This window comes from Melospiza melodia, chromosome 3, assembly GCF_035770615.1.
Source record: "Melospiza melodia melodia isolate bMelMel2 chromosome 3, bMelMel2.pri, whole genome shotgun sequence".
NCBI lineage: Eukaryota > Metazoa > Chordata > Aves > Passeriformes > Passerellidae > Melospiza > Melospiza melodia.
This window is the reverse complement of record NC_086196.1, coordinates 61,034,185-61,054,956: the sequence shown is the minus strand read 5'-3', so window position 1 is coordinate 61,054,956 and position 20,772 is coordinate 61,034,185. Positions and strand designations below refer to the sequence as shown.

The window sequence follows — 20,772 nt, the reverse complement described above, 5'->3', positions numbered from 1 at the left end:
AAAAGATATGAGATAGTCTCAGATAGAGTTTTATGTTCAAGTTCACTAGGCCATGTGTCTCTTGTGCATACAAGACAATTAAAAAATTGTATCCTCTTCCACTTTACGGAAACACTTCATTCTTCTGTAACTACAATACAGGTATGTATGGAAGGAGATTTAATGCTGATTTTTCACCCAGTACTGCAGTTTCCATTTGAAAACCCCAGAAGGTTATACACTGATGGACTTACCAAATCAGTAATGTCAAAAGAAAACCACTTTTTGTTTTTAGAAGGAACAGCCTAACTTGTTTTACTTAAGGAGAACTTGGGGACTTAAGAGATGAGCAGCCCATCTCAATTACATAGACTGATTGGGACTACAGGAAGGCAAGGAACAGGCTCAGTACACATTACTAAATCAACACTGCCAAACTTTTGGTAGCACAATGGAAGAAATCAAAATCAGCACATCCAGTAAGAAACCCATGTTAATTGAACAAGCTGGAGAATCATACTGGAGCCTCTTCAAACAATATTTCATGATTCCTAATTATAAGGAGCATGAACTCCATTAACACTTCTAAAGCTGTGGACAGCTTTTCTGAAACCTAGACACTAAAGCATTTTTCTGGGTTCTACACTTGGAGTCTATGATGCACCAATTAATCAACTACTTCTTCATTTCCAGTACTTTCAGAATACATATTAGAAAAAAACCAACATTAGTTAACAGCTCCTATTCCTCATCAATTAAACTGGAGTCTTGGAATAACATCTTCATAAAATACAACAAAACAAACTCCCCCCATCTGAGTTCAAGTTCAAACTTCAATAGACTTTGTGTTTTGTTGGGTATTTTTTTAGTACTTGCAGCAAGATAAGGTAAGATGCTGGACATTCCTGAAATGGCTGAAGCAAAAGAACTATTCTGGGAGCAACTCCCTTAGGAGAGCAGCCAACACAGGACAGCTGAATGTGGCACATCTCACAGGCTGGCAGTAAAACTTGCCAGGGCTGTAGTAACCACTCACTAATAAGATTTATTTTAATACTCCTTACTGAACTGGCTGACTCATACTCTCCAGAAGCACTGTGCATATTTCATCTTAATCAATGGAAGTACATCTGTTATACCAAGACAGAATCATGCCCTGAAGCCATTTTGGCTTGCACCAGATAAACCTTATCCATCTAGAAAGCGAATTTACCAGCACCATTACAAATTCTCCTCCACAGAAAAAGGTTCCATGGAAATGGAACTATGATTTAATATTTGACCAAGTTTTAAAAGAAACATTAGTTTCAATACATGTTTGACAACTTTGTGTAAAGATGGAGCAGCTTATATATTCCAATTTGTTTCTTTTCTCCTGTTTTTCTGCAGATTATTTCTAAATTAACTGAGTAAATCAAATCACTCCAAATTTATTTTGGCACAATCCAAACAAGTGCTTCATCTCCTGTGTTTATGGACCAGCAGTTCTGTTATCCAAGTTAAGAATCTGCAGCTGCTTTTCTTCCACTTTTTTGATTACTCAATGACAGTGAGACTTGCTGCCATTTTATCTGTAAGTACAGTCTCTGCTTTCTGGATGTATTTTGTCTCTGCTAGTGCTTGATAGGAGTCTGTTTTTCTTTCCCTCTTATCCCTGTGTTTAGACCAAACAAAACAAACCAACACTAACACCAAGAAAAGAATTTCAAGAGATTGTTATAGATTTATACAGAACTAAATGAAAAACAGGGATGTGAAAAATAAGCACAGTAACTAGGAAGGAAATTTATGCCCTTCTAGAGAGCAGGCTGTGGTGGGCCATGTGCTCCACTCTAAATTCCAGGTGCTCAGCACCCCGAGGTGGCTCTCTGGCTGAGTTGCAAAGCTGCACTCTTGTTTCCTGGCTCAGTCTTATTGCTGTAGAGCCCACTTGTGAACTCCATCCCTTCCAATCAAAAAGCAGACAAACATCAGTACTTGCCAACATCTCACAAATTAAAATTGCAAGCCACCACATTCTGCCTTCACCTCTGCCTGAGGTTAGTGTTCACAAGCAGCCTCCCCCAGGAGCAGCAGCAAGTGCACAGCTGTTAGGCCAGATGCATTCCAGGAAATTGTAGCTTCTTACAACATAACCCAGGCCAGTAAAATTCCAAGAAAAGCTTTCTCCTCCACACAGGCAAGAACTATGGCAAGCAAGTGTTTGATCAGAATGCAACATGACTGAGCAATTAATTTCAAGTGTGATCAAGCTGAAAGGTTTCAACGTCTTCCTGTCCTCTTAAGTACCTCCTCTGGCCCAAGAACAGGAAAAACACTGCAATTCCTATCTGAGAAGCACACAAACAAATGGCACTGGTGCTGGAAGCTGCAGCCTGGCTTGCTCTGCAGGGCCCATTATCTCAGGCACCCCTCTGGCTGCCAAGAGCCAGGTGCAGTCTGAGGTACAGACACACCCATAAGGATGTGGCCAACAAACACCAAAGTGTTCTACACAAAAGCTGCTGCAGAGCTGGCACACTACAATAATTTTTCTTTAACTGCTGACTAGAATGGATCATATTTGTCATGTAATTCCATAAAAAGGATCACTGCAGACTTCTGCATGTTGGCTTGGTACCACAGACCTAGTGCTAGCAGAAGTGCTTTTTACTGTAAAACTGTAAGCCTCTTTCGTAAAATTAAATTTTGCTTTCTGTGCAAATAATTTCTATAGAGTAAAAGTTTACAGCCCAGTGTCTTTTAAAACTGTACATAACTTTACTTAGTAGCAATATACATCTAGTCAAGCAATTAAGTGCAGGCCTAGAAATTTATAGTGTTATTTGCAACTAATCAACCTGCCTTTTTTACAATACATTTCCAAAACACTTCAGTGTTTTACAGCTACTTCCACTCACACATTCAGTGCCCTCAGTTTTGAACCAACTCTCTGGTAACCATCCAGTTATGACACCACTGAGGCAACAACTTCCTTTTCAGGTCAAGGATCAGAGGCAGTTGATTTCAGAGTGCTTGCAAAAATGCTGTAACAGAGTAACTGGAAGAATATGATTCCTGCAATTCTTTGATGATAAAACTGACCCCTAAATTTAATATTAAATAAAAAATATTTCAATACAATCATTATTGACACTGAATTATTGGAAGAGCTATCCAGCCCAAATTAGAGAACGCTGCTCTCTGCAGGACTTGCCTGCTCTTACTGTCACCTACAAACCATGCACAGGAAGCTGATTTTGTTTGAGTGGTGTTGATACAAAGGTTATCCCATCAGAGGCTCAAAATGAGAATTCATTTAAAAATTTCTCTTTCTCACTGGAGCTTGCGGAGTGCATCAGCAATTAACAATTCCTATCACTTCTCCCAGTTTGCTGTGTGAAAAGGCTCAGAACTCGTCTTACAAATTGCTCTTTTGAAGATCAAAGGGAAGCTGAATTTGTCTTGTGTGTGCTCTGGATGAGTTTGTAATTTACTGGAACTTTCAGAGGAGGCTTGGCAGCACACTCGCTTGACAGCCCCGGGGCACAGGATTCAGGGGAGCTCTGTGACTCTTCCCTTCTGAGTTCCTTCCTTAGCTTTAATTGGCACCTCATTAGAAATTAATGAAAATGACATCCTCTGTTCTTCCTGCTCCGGGCATAGAATGCTACAAAAAGGCCCATCACAATTCATAACACATTCAATTTATACAGCAATGGCTCTTAAGCATTATTTATGAGATGTGAATTTCTTGTCAGCAGTTAGTAACTTGAACACAGCGGAAGAAGAATGAAAAAAGATCTTGAGAGTATGTGTGTATGAAAACAAACAAATCTCTCTACATCTGAAAAATGTTGTGTTTGAATTGCTGGAACTCCCTTCTCAGTAGTGAATTGTTGTTCTTCACAGCAAAGCCCTGCAGCACTGTCAAATCTGTCTAAAATTCCATGTAGTGTCAAGGGAATGAGCTCAGCAGTGTCACCTCCCTCTGGACAGGGCTTACAGGAGCCAGGAGAGCCAATACAGCAGCCTCCCAAAGATCTCTGAGCTGGGGTAAAGCACCAGTCACTCACTCTGTCTCCTTTCCAAAAAGGCTGTGCCCTGTTGGACAAGTCCCAGTTAACTGGATCAGTATTTGCAGATACATCTACATTGAAACATTGTTCAATATGTATATATATTCCTTTCCACTATGTCTCACTAAAAATCTCCCTGGAGGATTCACCAGGACAAATCATCAAAAAATAAGATGATTTCCAATACTTTTAACATTAGGACAAGAAGATACACAACAGGAAACAATTAAATTGTTGGTCTGTGGAGTGAATTTGGATTTTAACAAGACTGTTTCAGACACAGTTTTGGATCAACATTTTTATGCTTGAAATCCTTTTTCCTTACATCCAAGCAAATGCACACACTCATCATTCTGAAGATGGTGTCTGCCTTTTTATTGATCCTGATATCAGATTTTCTCTTAATGTTTAAAACTGGGAGGAGTTTCCCCCATTTTTTCCCATTGCTTTAGTTCAGGATTAAGATGCCAAGAATTTAATAGCAGCGGTTCAAAACTCAGTTCAAACAATGTTCTATGCTGACCATTACTTTTGCAGAGTGTACGTGCTTATTTTACACCAGTTGATTCTATCTCATCACCTCCACCTGACCACACATCATTAATTACTGGTGCTTCACATTAGGATAGAAAAGTATAAGCCAGTCATGTGGATTTAGAAAATATTTTAAACAAAAGACAATTTGACAGATTTATTCTACTGCATTTCCATCAAATCCTTTCAGGGTTTTTGAATGGGCTTGTCATTCATGACCTAAAGCAACCTAATTTTACAGACAGCAGGGCAAGCTAGCAAGAATGGTTCCTCAGGCAGCATCTTTCAAACTGACCAGAGACACATGCTGCTGATCATTGGTGAAGCAGTTTGGGTGATGTGAAGCTGAGGTGCCCAGTGCTCCTTCTTCTTAATAGGAAGCATTTGGCTTGCTTCTTATGAATCTTATTAAAGGTAAATGGCACAGGGTATGCCCACATTCACATCACATCAGAGCACAGATAACACACCCTTACTGCACACAGTATTAATGAAACATCATAACTGCACAGGAACAAAAGATTTCCAGTTTTTTCAGCCCTCTTGGGCACATGGAAATAAACTCCTGCCTTCTATTTTCTCATTAAAAGTATAGAATAGAAATATTTATAATACAAACTATATACTGTGTAGGATGAAATACAGGAATGCGTATTTTCCTCAGTTATTGCTGAGGAATTCAGAATTTTTTCACATTCATGTTTTATTAACACATTTTATGAACTTTAACAGAAGTATTTCCATAAAGCTATATATATCCACTAGAAGAAAATTAAAGAATAAAAGAACAATTCCTACAACATTTATATTAAACAGTATTGAATTATGGAACTACTTCATGAAAACTTGAGAGGAACCAGCTAAATGTATCTGTAATCCAGTTTACAGAAAAAAGAGGCAGGTCTTATATAATTTTAAAAACATTACTGATCAATGAAAGGGCTTTTTAAAAGTTGCTTCCAACTTAATTGCTCTTACATAGCTCCAATATTGCAGAATGCAGGAAAGATTAATGATGTTACATAATGGTTAAGCAATCATTTATCCAATCCACCCCAAAATTCAAACTCTCCCACTATTTGGGACCATTATGCTATTTCAGTCAGGTGCCTGTGAGCAGCCTGAGTTGCTGTATACTTGACAATAGCAGACCAAGAACAGAAATTGCTGCCTCTATCATGCTGAGCAGAAAGAGCCATACCAAAATGCATCAGTGATAGCCCTGAATTTCTTCAGTTTGATAAAAATGTTACCAGGCACTTCAAAGTATCCTGACACATGACTTCCATAACAGGAATTTCAACACTACAGCTTTTGATTTCATGTTTGGTGGCTCCACATATCATGTAAGTTCTGTGCCAGCGCTCCAATATCAAAACAAAGCCTTATCTCATGTCCAAAAGAGCCCAACACAACAGTAATCTCTAGAGCCTGAGGACAGGCAGATGCTGAAGAAGAGAACAAAGCATAACCCAGAATCTTTGCAGCTTTCTATCGCTCCTCTTCACTTGGCATTTGGTATTCAGTATAGGATTGTCTGTCTTTGTAACTACCCTAGCACACCCTTCCTCTCTACACTGCTGCTCAGAAGGACAGGCCTTCTCTCCAGATAATGGTTTTAACACAAGATGTTATATTTCATAGGTGCAACGTGAATTGCACCTATCATTTGGGCAGATCCTTTGGAAATTATCCCCTGCCTGAGACACAATGGAGTAACTGAAACAAACTTCTCCAAATGTATCAATAAAAGCACTGTCAGAGAGTTCAATGCAACCTTCAATACATGATTATATGAAAAAATAATTAGCAGGTAAAACTACCACATGCCATTATCACTGGGTCTAACAAGCACATTTAAACCAGTTAAGAACACAATTGTTCCATGAAGGAGAGAGCATCTCCTTTGGAATCCAGTCACATTAATTATTGTTTCAGAAAGATTATTTGCATTTAATGTGAAACCCCAAATTAGCTGCCTGCACGGGATTATTGTCTTCAATTCAACTACCTGAACAGTGTCATCAACTTTGGAAAAGACAAGTTGGATGATTACTAGTGCATGGTGAAAAATAAGTCTTCCCCACACAAACTAAGTGTGAGAATGGAAATATTTTCAGTTAGAGGGGGTTTTTGGATTTAAGTTTTTAACATTTACGTAATTATAACATGCAGAAGCAGCTACTGACCTATGTTCCTTTACACCCTATAGAAACCTTCTTTGCATATTTACTGATGTGCTTTGTGCTTCCTCTCCTGTCAAGTGGGTATGATGCCCTTCCTGCCTTACAGGGAACTTCTGAAGCTGAATTCATTAATATCTGGCATCTCTTGAGACAAGGCAGTACATCAAGGCCAAAGTTTTAAAGGGGAAATTTGAGGAACTAATGATAACTTTTTGCTACCAATGGAAGCTATAGCTTCTGTTTCATCTTTGCAAGGTGAAAAGCACAAGTGTTCTCTGTGTTTCCACGTGTGACCCAGACCTGAGCACGGCTGTGACTGCCAAGCTGTACTCACCACAGCGACACGATCCCAGCTCCTGCTGTACTAGCTCCAGTTTTGTTTGGCACTGGAAGCATCGACGTCTACTCTTCTGTTTGGATCGACTGGTTTCTTCAGGCCTGTCATTACTGTCATCCAGTAGCCGTGGCCGTTTCACAGGAGAAGCCTCACTCTCCGACTGTGAATCTGTTGTATTCACAACAAATATTTCAGGAAAAATATTAGAATTTCCTTGCTGAGGCATCCCTTTAGACAGACTGAAGGTATATTGCTTTCAGCTGGTATACTGCTTTCAGAGGTATCCCACCAAGCAGTGTGATACCTCCCCATTCTATTGCATATGCATGTTTTCCTAACAACCAAAATGAGCATCAAGTAAAGGACAAATTATCTTTGTTCCCTATAAGAACCCCTCCTGCTATCAATACTGAGCATAAAGTGAACTGATTAGCTTCCTTCCAGCCTGGGCTGGGTCATATGGAGATACCTGTAGAGCATACACCATCCCAAACAATTGCAGGCTTCAGCTGTCATCTCATTTATTTTCTCCTGCGCCGCCTTCGGTGTCCCCACACAAACTGACTGAAGTGATTGAAAACAACTGAGCACAGGTTTGACCTATTTCCTCCCTGGACAGGAGGGGGATTTTGCAAGCACAGCATGTAAATTGTATATCTTATGACTGAAGGCAGTACATGAAAGCACCATATCGTGCTTCCCTCTCTTTCCACATGGATAACAATTTAAATGTAAATTAGTATACACCAACAATACAAGCCCAAACAAAATAAGCATGATCTGTACATACATCCTATAAATTTCAAATGCCCAGCCATTTCTAAAGTATTAGTCAGAACACTATTTGCATTAATAACTTCATAAATTTCAGCTTGTAAGAAAATGGTGTGTGGAAAGCCTTTAAAAGTTAAAGCTTATAACAGTCTTACTTCAGGTAGCTTAGTGCTTTTTTTTTTTCAGCCTTTCTTATTTTTTACAATGGAGAGTGTACTGACAAGGATTCTAGAGTGACACATGGAATGCACATTATTGACTGAACAGTGAGATGCCCAAGCCTTGTTTTTGTGATATGTCAGAGACATGACATTTCAGTGGATCTGCTGCTCTGCAAACCAAGTCAGGCCAGAAAAGATATTTTCCCTTCCCAGATCTGTGCACAGTAGAATCAGTGCTGTATTTCTTTGTAATACAAACTGCAAATAAATCTAATCCCAACTGTACTAAAAATTAAATTGTTGGTTGCAGTGCTGCAAGGAGCTGCTGAAAGACATTACTGCAATCAGTCAGTATTCTACTGCATGATGGTGAGCAAGGAAAAAAAAGCCCATTAGCTGAGTTAAATCCCTTTACAACCAACATTAATCCAACAAATAACAGGCTAAATCTATCTTTTTGCCAGGATGGTAACCCATTGAATATGTCTGTACCATTATTCTAAGATTCCATTGCTTATGTCTGCTTTGTGCTGTCCTGGATTAGGCAGGAAAAAGTAACTGCAATGGACACAATACTGTCCATAACCTTGTTCTGTCAGCTATCTAACCTGAGCCACTGCTGATCAACATCATGACTTTCCTTGAGTAAACACCGAAAGGAATACATGGTAGCTTCTCCCTTTGGGAGGCTCTGTTAACTTCTGGCTCCTCACATGCAATACAGACTAATTCACATTTCTTACCTTTGTTTCAGCCATTGTGGCACACTTTTTTTCCTGTTGTACCCCACTGTTCACAGCCATTACTAATAAACACCTTCCCTCACTGGGGCCTACTTTGTTTCTGTCACACTGCTCTTAAGATATGCTGAAAATGTGCCTGGCTTTCCAACAAGTATAAAGCTTCTGTATCTCACATTTCATAGAAGAGTGATCTCCTTTCTGCACTGCATATAGGTGATAAGTTTTTATTAAGCTGCAATGATTTTATCTGATGTGCGCCTCAAGACAGCCACCTTTTTGATCAGTGTCACAGATTACAATTTACACCTTACAAAATACATATATTAGGCCTAAACTAACATTCAGTACATAATGTACTCCACCTCTGCATGCCTGGCTGTGCAGGAGCCTTGGCAAGGAAAAGAAAGTAGTGCATAATGCATTAATACAGCTATGGAACAACTAGTCCTGTCTTAAATCTCTGGAGATAACAGTTCAAGGGAAAGATCCTCTGAACAGACTGCCTGACTCCCTGAACAGAGATCCCAACTCATACTCCAAGGCCAACAGTCCTGTCCCATGGACACTTGTTTTCAGAGTGCCTAGAACACCAGGCTAGCCTGGGGTGTATAAGGACACCCCTTCCAACAGGCAGATTGTGTCCTGTGAGCTGGCTGACTCAGCGTGCAGTAAAAGCTGCCTCAGCCCACCCTGCTGCCCCTAATGGAGGGTGTACATCATTTGCAGGTTATTCACTACTCAGATACACTGCCAGTATGGAACAGCTCCCCCCACACATCTTTGCTTCTGGAAATACAAACCATTCTGGTAGTTCTCAGAAGCAAATTTGGTATTCTGAATTATGCTGATGGAAACCATAGTGGTCTGCTGATCCTGAAGTCCAATTCATGGCGTGAGTCAAGCAGTGTCTAATAAGTTAGTGAAAGCATATGCCTTAATGAGAAAAACAGCTACCTCAAGTCAGGCTAGTAGTCCTACAAATTAAAATACTTAATCATACACTTTCAGTTAATTGGTAATGACTAACTGAATATTAACATGAGTTGTTCATTATCATAGAAATTATAGATACCTCATTTTTTACAATGTGTATCTTTCTGCCATAAGCTAAACCACTTAGCACTGAGGCAAACTCAACCTGGCTCTCAGGGACAGCACCACCTCTCTGATCACTGATTGCCCAGGACCTTGAACACAGGAGTCCAAGCTAACACTCATCACAAACCAGACCCACAGCTCACACACTTCCATCTTCCCATGGGCAAGTACAGTGGGCAAGGAGAAAGCACAGAGCAGAAGTTAGACCTCTTAGAGTCAGTCCTGTGCGCATTTCTTCCAGATTGCGTTGCTTTTCATGATACTGACACATGCAGTACAGGACACGAGATACATCTTCCAGCACCTGGAATCTTGCAACCTTAAAGTTCAAAGATCTGATAGCAAAATGAAATTGTCATACATAGCTTCACTACCTGGAGTGCAACTGAAAAAAACCCCCTAGGAATACAGGCTGAAGTGCTGCAACCAGAATCAAGAGTAAATGCCCAGCATGAACCTTTAAACAACCAACAAAGCCTACAGAGAAGAGGATTCTCTCAGCCAGTGACTGACAGTGGCTTTTCTCAGAAAGTTGGTTAATTCAACAACAGTTACTTCTTTCTTTGCTTTTAAGAAACATTTTCCATGCTCAACTTGCATTTTATTATTGCACCTAAACCAACAAATACCCAGTCCGAGAGCAAAACAAAAATGCTCTTCTTCTACCCACAGATGTAAAAATCATAAAACTTCTCTGTAAAAATGAACAATAAGGATTAGAAATCCCCAAAATTTCAGGAAGAAACTACTCAGCAGAGTAACTGCCATTGACCCATCTCCACTGCAAATTTAATTCTGAGTTAAGAAGCAAGGATTCTTCTGATATCTGATGGTGGAGATCCTTCTAATTGTGTATCAAACTCCCATTTGAAATGAGAGAACAAAGAAGTTCAGTTAGGCAAGGCTGAAACTGGAGGCTTATCTGGAATCAATAAGCAGAGCAGTGTTCTTAAAACTCTAATGTCATGAACACAGACTCACATTTGTTCCTCACTGTCCCTGTTCTCATCTCCATTACTCATGTTCTCCCCTCAAAATTTTTCTAAAGAAATGGTGTCTGAGCTGATTTTCACTCCCTTACTCTCCAGCCTTGGAGGAGTTTGCAGGCTGCATGCAGATGGCTTCAGTTCCAATCATGATGGCTCCTCCACGGCATCTGGGGGGAGAGTGGCATGCTCTAGGCCCAACAGAGACATGGGCTAACAAAACTTAACAGGGAAGGAGGAGGAATGGAAGAGATGGGAAAAGCATAAGAAAAAGAGGATCTCTCCTCTGCTGCTGCTTTCTTCAAGATGAATCTGTTTAATCTCTGGTTTCATGACAGCTTTTGAGGCACTCAATCAGGTTTTTTTCTTATCATAAAGAACCCATCACACAGACTGGCATTTATGATCTCAGCTGTCTGTGCAAACACCAGAACAAGCAGTCTTTAATGAAACCTCAAACATTACTGCCATCTCCCCTGAAACTATTTTAGAAGAGCTTAAACTGTTAAAATCTCTGCCCATGAAGAAACTTGCATAGTCACAGATAACAACAATGTAACATGGATTAACTAAAATTTGAGCAATAGCTTGTTGCCAATTTCTAGGGTTTTTTTTTTCTTTATTTTTTAGAATTCATTATTCTGTTCTTAGATGAGGGATTACTTAACAGGCTGGCATGTTGACTATGCATTAAAAATTTCATCTAGAAAAAACTGCCTCCATACAAATCTTCCCTATCACATTTACCAGAATCATAATTTAAAATAATCTCTCTAGTTCAAATGAATCTAAAATTAACACAGTGGTTCCAAAACTCTTTTGTTTGTTGACTATTAATAAAGAAACAGAAAATCAAGATTAACTCCTCATAAGCCAAGTCTGACAACTGTGACCGCCTCAGTCCCTCCCTGTTGCTGCACAGTGCTGTGGAAAATGTTATTCTGAAACTCTGATATTTCATTGAAATGAACATCTTATCTTTTCTTCTCACACAATTGTGACTGCATCTCAAGGCTGTGCACCTCTTTGGAAGCACTACCAATCATAAGAAATGTATTTCTTTTGTGAATTCACCTCATTTTTTTTTTAAAAACACTACAGACAGATGTCTCAAAAGTATCTTACATAAGTCCTTTGGTAATATTTAACCACACAATCTCTTTTCTAGTATCATTGCAGGGCCCTTAGCACCATTATTTCACCGATTTTTTTTTCCCCTCCATAGAGTTTAAAAGCAACAGCACTAAAACTCAATGTCCCTAAACAATGTGGAACAGAGAGACCACATGGGAACAGTCTCTATAGAACTCACATCTCATCAGTTGCTTCTTTGCCTCAGGAGGCTCTCCATGAAATCACACTGGAGACTATAAATAACCCCCATAAGTTGTATTACATAAGTTATTATTTCTCATCCATCACCAAAACCATGCAACAGTAGTTGTTTCCAGCTCTAATGAGTAAAAACAACCAATAAAACCCCCCCACAACTTTCAGCCTAGCTGTTTGAGACACATAAGTGGGAGAATTGCTGCAAAATGTTCTAAATATGAAACATTACTGATGCGCTTCAAACTCTTGACAGAAAAATTCTCCTTCCCCCTTTGCAATAGAGCTAAGAAAAAGGATTCCATAACAGACTTGAAGTATTGGATTAATTTAAGAAAAACTCCAAAAACAATCAAACAAACAAACAAACCCTCAAAAAACAAAAAAGGAACTTAGCATGTGTACTGCTTTGGGTGTAAGAGGTATTTTCATGTTCAACAACAGCATGGCTTCATTTTTCCAAAACGAGAGCTGGCACACATGACATGTGCTGCTAGAAAAGAGGATATGCATATACATGTATCCATGTATGTGAGTGAATGGGTATTAATTATATGATTTCAGGACAACAGACAAGTGTGGGGGGCATAACCATACATACAGTTTGGGTAATGTTCCACTTGCACATAAGAAAAGGCTTTCTTACTGTAGGGGAGAGCTGGCACTGGCACAAGTTGCCCAAGTGGGTTTGTAGAAGCTCCATCCATGAAGATACTCAAAACCTGACTGGACACAGGCCCCAGCCTGCTCTAGGTGAGTCTGCTCTAAGCAGAGCAGAGTCTCCTGAGCTCTCTCCCACCTTCAGCCTTTCTTACTTCTAAGATTCATAAACAGGAAAATAAAATTAAAAATTTTATATTAATTCCTTCCCACCATTCAGTTTGTGTTCTCCTTTAAACCCATACTGCCAGTACTGTCACCTGGAAAGAGGAAGTGTAACTTAATGAGGGTTCTAACTACCATCTCTAATGAAACAGAAGAGACTAATCTAATGAATGTTGAAAATGTATGAGAAATAGTGAACTACATTAGTACTGCATGCATTTAACTAAGCTATAATTAGAAAAAGTGTGAAAATGGCTATTATCCTTTCCTGTCAATAAAATTCATAATTGTTAAATTATGTGAAAAGCTAATTAGTTTTCATCTTGTATTTAGGCTCCCATAATACGTCTATTTTACATTTAAGTTTTTGCATTACTTCCCCCATACTCTCTGATGTCAGCATGTCTTTAGTTAAATGAAATGTTAATTTATTTCTCAAACATTTTTACTTATATACCAGATTGATTCAAACAAGCACATATCTAAATGTATTCAGGCACCTGTACCATACAGTTCCTTTGATGGACTAACTCCAGGCATTTAAATTAGTTAGAACATTTCCTGAGGCAATGGCCACCTCTACTGCTGCTGGCTGACAGAAGGATTTTGTTTGTTTAGAAAACTACATGGTGGGGTTCCTTTCCTGAATTACACCCATGGGAGAAGCCTGCAAACCTCCAGAGCCACAACAGATGAGCTTGTGAAGACAGAACAGGTTGGACATTCCAGGCCTGCTGTTCATCTCATGCTCCAAGGGTAAACACCTGAAGAACGTGTTTAAGAACAGCTGCTGACAGCAACATCATATACACTCAGTGACTGCTGGTGTGCACAGGCATGAGGCTGAATTCTCATTGCCCTGATTACTGGGGGCAATAGACGCAGGGTAGAAGCTTGATACTATTCCAAGGATGCTAAGAGAAGCTGGCTTAGGTTGTTGGTGGGGTTGTTTTTAATGGCTCACAAGCACCATGTCATCTTCATATATTCAGACTATTATAAATAATGAACCTTGAAAAGGCCAGAAGAGAAAAAGGGCCATGACACTAAACTCAAAAAATTACAAAAAAGTGTTTTATGGTGTCAATTTGAACTTCTTTTCTCATTATTAAATAATGTACTTTAATAGTATAGGGTTAGGGCTGGGAGAGGGACAAAGGCTGTTTCTGGTGACACTTGAAGTTAGATAACAAATGACATCCTGAGTGGCCTGAATAATCAGAACAGGATTACTAAGTGAAAGGATAATGCACACTACAAATAGCTAAATGGAAGAACAAGACACAAGTAGAGAGAAAAAAGGCATAACACTAATACACATTATGAAGAACCTATGAAGACAAATCATGAACACCCTGGCCATTCCTCAGCACCTGAAGACTACTTAGTAGTATTCAAATATGCATATTTACATATCTGAATATGTATGTAGAAATACACACAAATAAGCTCACACTGGTTCTGATAAAAGAGGAAACTTGAAAGCATTCAGCAATATCATAGTTTTGGTTTTGCTGACTTTAATGAGAACCTTCTTTTGCTTTGCGAAAATCTCTAAAATATGATTAGCAAGAATAGATAATGTTATAAATATTTAATATTTGCCACTCAGCTCCAGTGTGCATAAATAAGCAGTGCTGCTCTGCTTCCAAATCCTAGCGGTATACTCCAGCTATGTCCTCATCAATCAGATGGTATACAGTATTCAGGAAGGTAATTCTTCAAACTAATAGCCTAAAACAAGTTCTATATAGAAAATATTTGCTCTGTTGTTTTTCATTCATACACAGAGTTTTCCTTAGTAGACCCTTCCCCCATTGGTATAATGAGGGTTTTCCAAGGCTAAGAGAGATATTCAGAAGAGGAATTGTAAAGAACTCTTGCCTGCTAGCAGTGAAAAAAATACTTACCAATATTTATCTTTCAAAAAACTAATTTTTTTTTTAAGTGTAGAATTTCAGTGATGTCATTAGTAACAGAAATCTTGCAATGAGAGACTACAGCTCCAAGGATTGTACCTGATTAATGTCAAGGAAAAAACCCTAAAAGTGCTTATATTTTGATAAAAATTTTCCTGAATGCATTTGAGAGAAAGTAGATTCTGCAATGTACAGCTAATCCATCTTCAAACTTGGTTTTAATTCCATTACTTTAAATAAAGCCTAACAATTTATATTATATAGTTTATATTTTGACTGCGTTATTCTTTCTAGCAAGTTTTTTTTTGGTGGGGGGAGGGAGGGGGAACAACCAACCCTGGCAGAGGACACAATTCCTGTACACCTGGTTGGTGTCTACAGTACACCAGCAGTCAGGCTGGTTTACCAGGTAGTTCTTACTGTTTGGAAAGAAGATGTTTGGGAAGCTTCTACACAAACCTAAACCGAAGACCAGGGAGAGGAAGAACAGATCAGTGAAACTTGGAGGATGCAACAGTACATTCACTGTCTTGTATCTTATATCCAGCTCCTTTTCAATTCTCTTTTGCTCCAAAATTTGCTCTCATTAGTTATTAGTTATTCCTCAAAGTTCATGTTATGGAAATAATTTGGAACAGAAACAGAAAAAAAGACATAATTTGTATGTTCATGGAACTCTCACACAAACAACTTCCTCTCTTTCTAGGAAGTTACACTTTCCCCATGTATGTCCAACAGACTAAAGAATACTTCCAAAAGGCTTTTAAATTACCTTCATTTATTTTTGAAGTCCTTATGAAAACTGTCTAAATGAAAACACTGAAAACTTGTTCTTAGAAATTGTCTGATGCTCACTGAAATAATTAGTCAGAATAGAGAACTTCATGAAGAGTCAGATGAAACCTTTGGGGCACTCACATCAAAAAGTACAGCAGGAATCTGATAATGGATTTGTTCCCTGCGAGTTAGATGTCTTTTAAAGTAGTAAAAAATAAAAAAAAAACTGAATGAAAAAGTAAATGTAAGTGGCTATTTGTTTCAAATCTATTTCAGACCAGTTACTTAATGCTTAACTTAATTTTAAAAATCCCCAGTGCAGTAAAGTAACAGTTTTAAAATTATAAATTTTAAATATAAAAAGTTTATATTTATAAATATAAAGTTTATAATTATAAATTTAAAATTATGTGTATCATTTGCTAAAGCATACCTGTAAGGAAGCTGTCTGATCTGAACAGATCAGATCAAGATGCTGACTGCTGAGGTAAAATCAATTCAATTCTTCAACCTGACAGGAGCCAGGCCTTTAAAGTTAATGATCTCAACTATTCTTTGTGACAATCTCCATACTGTCAAAATTAAAGCAAACCCTAGGCTCCCCATATCCTCTTCCAGTAGAGTGTAGGTGAGAAATGCAAGACATACAACCCTGATTTCTTTACCCTTGAAATTAAAGGAGATGTGCTTTGTTTAAAGTGATGAGATGCAATTTTTCCAGCAGTCTCTGGTTATAAAACAAGGAGTTCAGAGCTGTAGGGAGAGCAATGTTAAGTAAGGGCAATAGATGTATATTCTTTCATAATATATACCTACTGTCAGAGATCACTCAATTGACCGGACAGATCTTCAGAGTTCTGAAAACTAAACACGGCATGAAACCACTAAAAAATAATCAAGGTAAAGCTGTTTCATTTTAGCCAAAATATACATAAAGGACATAATATTTGCTGTTCAGTTTCAACAAACTGAAGATAAATTCTTTGTCATAATTCCCTAAGACTTTGGTAAGAAGAGATGGCAATATCTGAATTTTAAGACAATGAACTTTTAATTGCCTAGTTTTATATCTGGCAACAATTTCACCAACCAGACTGAAAAACATCAGCTGATAGAGAAAATGTAGTGAGAAAATGTTGAGGGCAGCAGCACATGTTTTTTCAGGACAAGAGAGTCTCATTTACAAAAGCCCAGGTCATTTATCAGCTCATGGCCCAAGAGAACACTGCTGCCTGGACTGCTCTCCCAGATCTCTGCCTTGCATTGACCATCCCAACCCTCCCACCTTTCCAAGAGTCTCTCTCCTGGCTCTTCTCCACAGAGCTTGAAGTGCTTGAGGCACTAAATGCTTGCCTGTACTTCCAGACCTCAGTTCTCATTAAGTGCTACAAATGCTGCTGAGGTTAGACTAAGTATCTCTAAAGACTCACATCGTATTTGTTTTCCATTAGTGTCACTGAAAAAATTAGGTTGGAGGGGATTTCTGGAGGTCATGTGGTCCAGCCTCCTGTGCAGAGCAGAGTAAAACATCAAAGAAATTGGATCAGGTTGCTCAGGGCCTGGTACATTTTCAAAAATTTTCAAAGACTAAGACTTCACAGCCTCTGTAGGTACCTGTTCCAGTGCCAACCAGAGGGGAAAAATCTCTTCCCTTAATCAGCCAGCTATACAGTTCCTAATACAGTTAATCCAGACAGTGTTTATTCCTATCATCTGCTACCTTTAGTTTGACATTCAAAATAATTTTCTTATTGGCTGGCAATTCAATGGGAACTCCTCTCAAGAGATCATCCTGTCCTACTCACCCAAGTACACCTTCCTCCAAGTTCCTCTTTTTTATGGGATTCAGAACTTGGAAATGAAAACGAAAAATTTGAAACAAAAGCAGCAAAAAGAGATAAAGACATGTGAAAGCTGAGAAATGGACTTACACAAACCCAGAAAGTCTTATAAGGGTTATTTAGTGAAGAATAAAAAAGTTTCAAGGGCTTATCTGAACTGCACAAAGGATAAAAGAAGACGAATTTGGGTGATTTGAGAGGATAAATAAAGATAGTGGGAATAACAGTTTAAGCACTTGGAGGACATTTTTTGTTAGAATGCTGAACTTGAAATGACCTCAGAGAGTTGGGAGTACTATGAGGTACACAGAGGTGTGTGTGTGTCAGCACCTGCTAGGAGGTCACACAGGCCAGGAGGCCCTTCTTGCCCAGCCACAGAGAGATTCTGATTATTGTGTTTTACTTCTCTTTTACTGGGTTGGGTATTTTTCCTCTCCACAAGGGAAAAAATGATTGATTCTTACAACCTATGAACCTCTGAATAACCAAAATCTACCTGAATTATTGCACATTTCTGCCACTCACACCAGCATATACCAAATCCTACTTTCTGCATGACGGAGTGTCCTGGTTTCCACTGGAATTTTCTTCCTAGTAGCTGGTACAGTGCTGTGCTTTGGATTTGGGATGAGAATAATGTTGATAACACACTGATGTTTTAGGTGTTGCTAAGCAGTGTTTACACAGAGTAAAGGGCTTTTCAGCCTCTCACCTCACCCCACCAGTGAGAAGGGCTGGTGAGCAAAATAAGCTGGGAGGGGACACAGCCAGGACATACCATACCTTATGGTGCCATGATCAGCATATAAACCAGGGGGAAACCTGGCCAGGGGCTGCTGCTCAGGAACTGGATGGCAAAAGTTGGTTATTTCTCTCTCCTTTTTGCTATTTTCCTTTTTTTACGTTTTTTGGGGTTTTTTTAATTATTGAACTGTTCTTAAACCTAGGAGTTTTCTTTCTTGGAGATCATGTTCAACTGCCTTATATGGTCTTAAGAGAATTGATCTCAGTTAGTGTGGTTTTTGGGACCGTAATGTTATAAAATAGGAAACATTAATATGCATATGTTATCATATGTTATCATATGTTATCATGCTCATCTATTTATCTTATTCCACAACATTAATTTTATTTCTTAAGGCCAACATTAATTTTACTTTTTAAGGCCAACAGTTCTTTCAAGAATGACTACAACAGACTGGTAAGAAAGGGGTTAATCCTAAATAAAAATTACTGGCATGTCTGTTAATTATCTGTAATTTATCTATACAGCATATGAAAGAGGGCTTTCACAGCCATGATACATTTTTAATCCCTTTGGCCACAAGCTATCTGGCTTTCTCACTTGATGATCAATGCAAAGAAAAGGTACACCTAGGAGCCACTAAATGTGAAAGTTCATTTCAAAGTAATACTGTGAAAAGTTTCCATTGATCTTAGTTTAGTGTACTTTAACACAGCAGCAAAAGTGTTCCTCTCCTAATACCATAAGATGACAGAAAAATAATCTATTTATTTTATCCTGCCTGTGCTGAAAAGACAGGGACAGGAGTCATTGTTTTCACATGCTGTCATGCTGCTGCACGCCTTTTCATTTCTGAATGCTGTGTTTTTTCCTCGACTTGGAAGAAAATTCTCTTCAAAAGTAAACAGCATGAGTGATTAATGTATGAACTATGAAGATGCTTGCAAAACTTCTGTTCAGTTCAAAGCAAATACAGACTAAAATTCAAGGCATTTTTTTCACTGCAGTTTAGTAAAGCGATGATTTAGATGTCTAGCACAGAAATGTGCTAGACTGTGATAGATAAAAATCAAGAAAGACTTTTTTACAAAAAAAAAAAAAAAAAAACAAAACCAATTATTGTGTGCTAACAAGCCCTTATAAACCTTCCCAGGAATAGCTGAAGTTTTTAAACTCAGAGGCAAGGATCATCACAGCTACAGCTGACTTTTAACAAACTTTTTGATGTACTGACCCCAAACCCATCTCTTTAGATTCTCCAACTAACTCAATTAGTCTAAAATCATGGGATACCTTCAGTGTAAAAGAAAGTTCAGGTGAACCATATCCACTATTTTTAATGAACAAGGAGGGCTTTGTAAAGCTGAGAAAGGCAAAAGTGGAAATAAATCATAAAATTAAAGCAAGTCCTTAATTTTGTTTACTGCTATGACTATTACGATCCTTACCACTAGGAGGATTTTAATCTACAATAATCATAACACTTTGAGAAGGCTCTTAGTTAACCAGGAGGAGAGGAAACCAATCTGTCCATCCAGATAGACACAGGAGCATGGAACAGACAACCCAGCATTTCACAGAAGTAGGCAATAAGCTGAGGCAGTAAAAAGCCATCACCATCCATCATCTGATCACAGTTTGGTGTCATCCCCCAGCCTCCATCAGCTCCTGCCACATCAGTGCCAGTCCCAGGCACTTCATCCTGTTTGTAATTGCTGATGAGCAGCAATAAGGCCTCCATGCCTCAGCTCCCGTCCGTTCCACTTCAGCACCCACCTATTAGGTTGTAACTTTTATTTACAGCCTTGCTTGATGTGCTGCTCTATTAGTGCAGCTGGAAACTGAGCAGAGGGAGGGGGAAGAGCGTCCCTAATGGGCACTATTATTGCTAGGGCTGGGTGATTTACTATGCTGCTCAAAGGCTGTTCTAGCATCACTTTCCTGTTGGTGAGAGAGCTCCAAGAAGGCTGGATTTCAGCACGATGCCCTCCAGAAGTCAAACACTAAAGAACACCTTAACAGCCCCTTGAAACACCAATGAAAACCGGACCTCAAAGTTGGTTTGGTGCTATAAAGCCCTCTTTGGTAATCTTTTGTGTATTTTTTGCTCAGGAGCTTAACACTTTGGAGCAATTAAAAAAGAAAATCTAATTAGTGGTGTATGAGGTCCTTTTGTCCTTGCTCAACACATAAAGATTGATTAAAAAATGATCATATCAATGTAATGATTTCATGGTTTTAGCTCAGGCTCAAAATCTCTGTACTTCTATTTTCATAACCTGACCTTCCTACATCTCCTCAAAGGCTGTCCTGTCAATTGTGGAGGTTCAAACTCAATGTATTTGGATTCCTGGCAATGTTACAAGTAAGCACATATCTTAGTACAAGAACATCAATAAATTCAAAACTTCAAAAGGAACCACAGCCCTATTTAACCACTTTACTCAAGCAGTGAAATAATTATTTCCATCTTCTAGACT

The 20,772-nt window shown here is 38.7% G+C and overlaps 1 protein-coding gene across 1 annotated transcript in view; it reads right to left on the bottom strand.

Annotated features, from left to right (window-relative positions):
• Positions 1-20,772, bottom strand: part of ZFAND3 (zinc finger AN1-type containing 3) — a 135,027-nt gene that overhangs the window by 12,395 nt on the left and 101,860 nt on the right. The window contains exon 6 of the mRNA XM_063152002.1: positions 7,092-7,262. Coding sequence (XP_063008072.1) covers positions 7,092-7,262 — 171 coding nt within the window. The remainder of the gene's footprint in view (positions 1-7,091; positions 7,263-20,772) is intronic.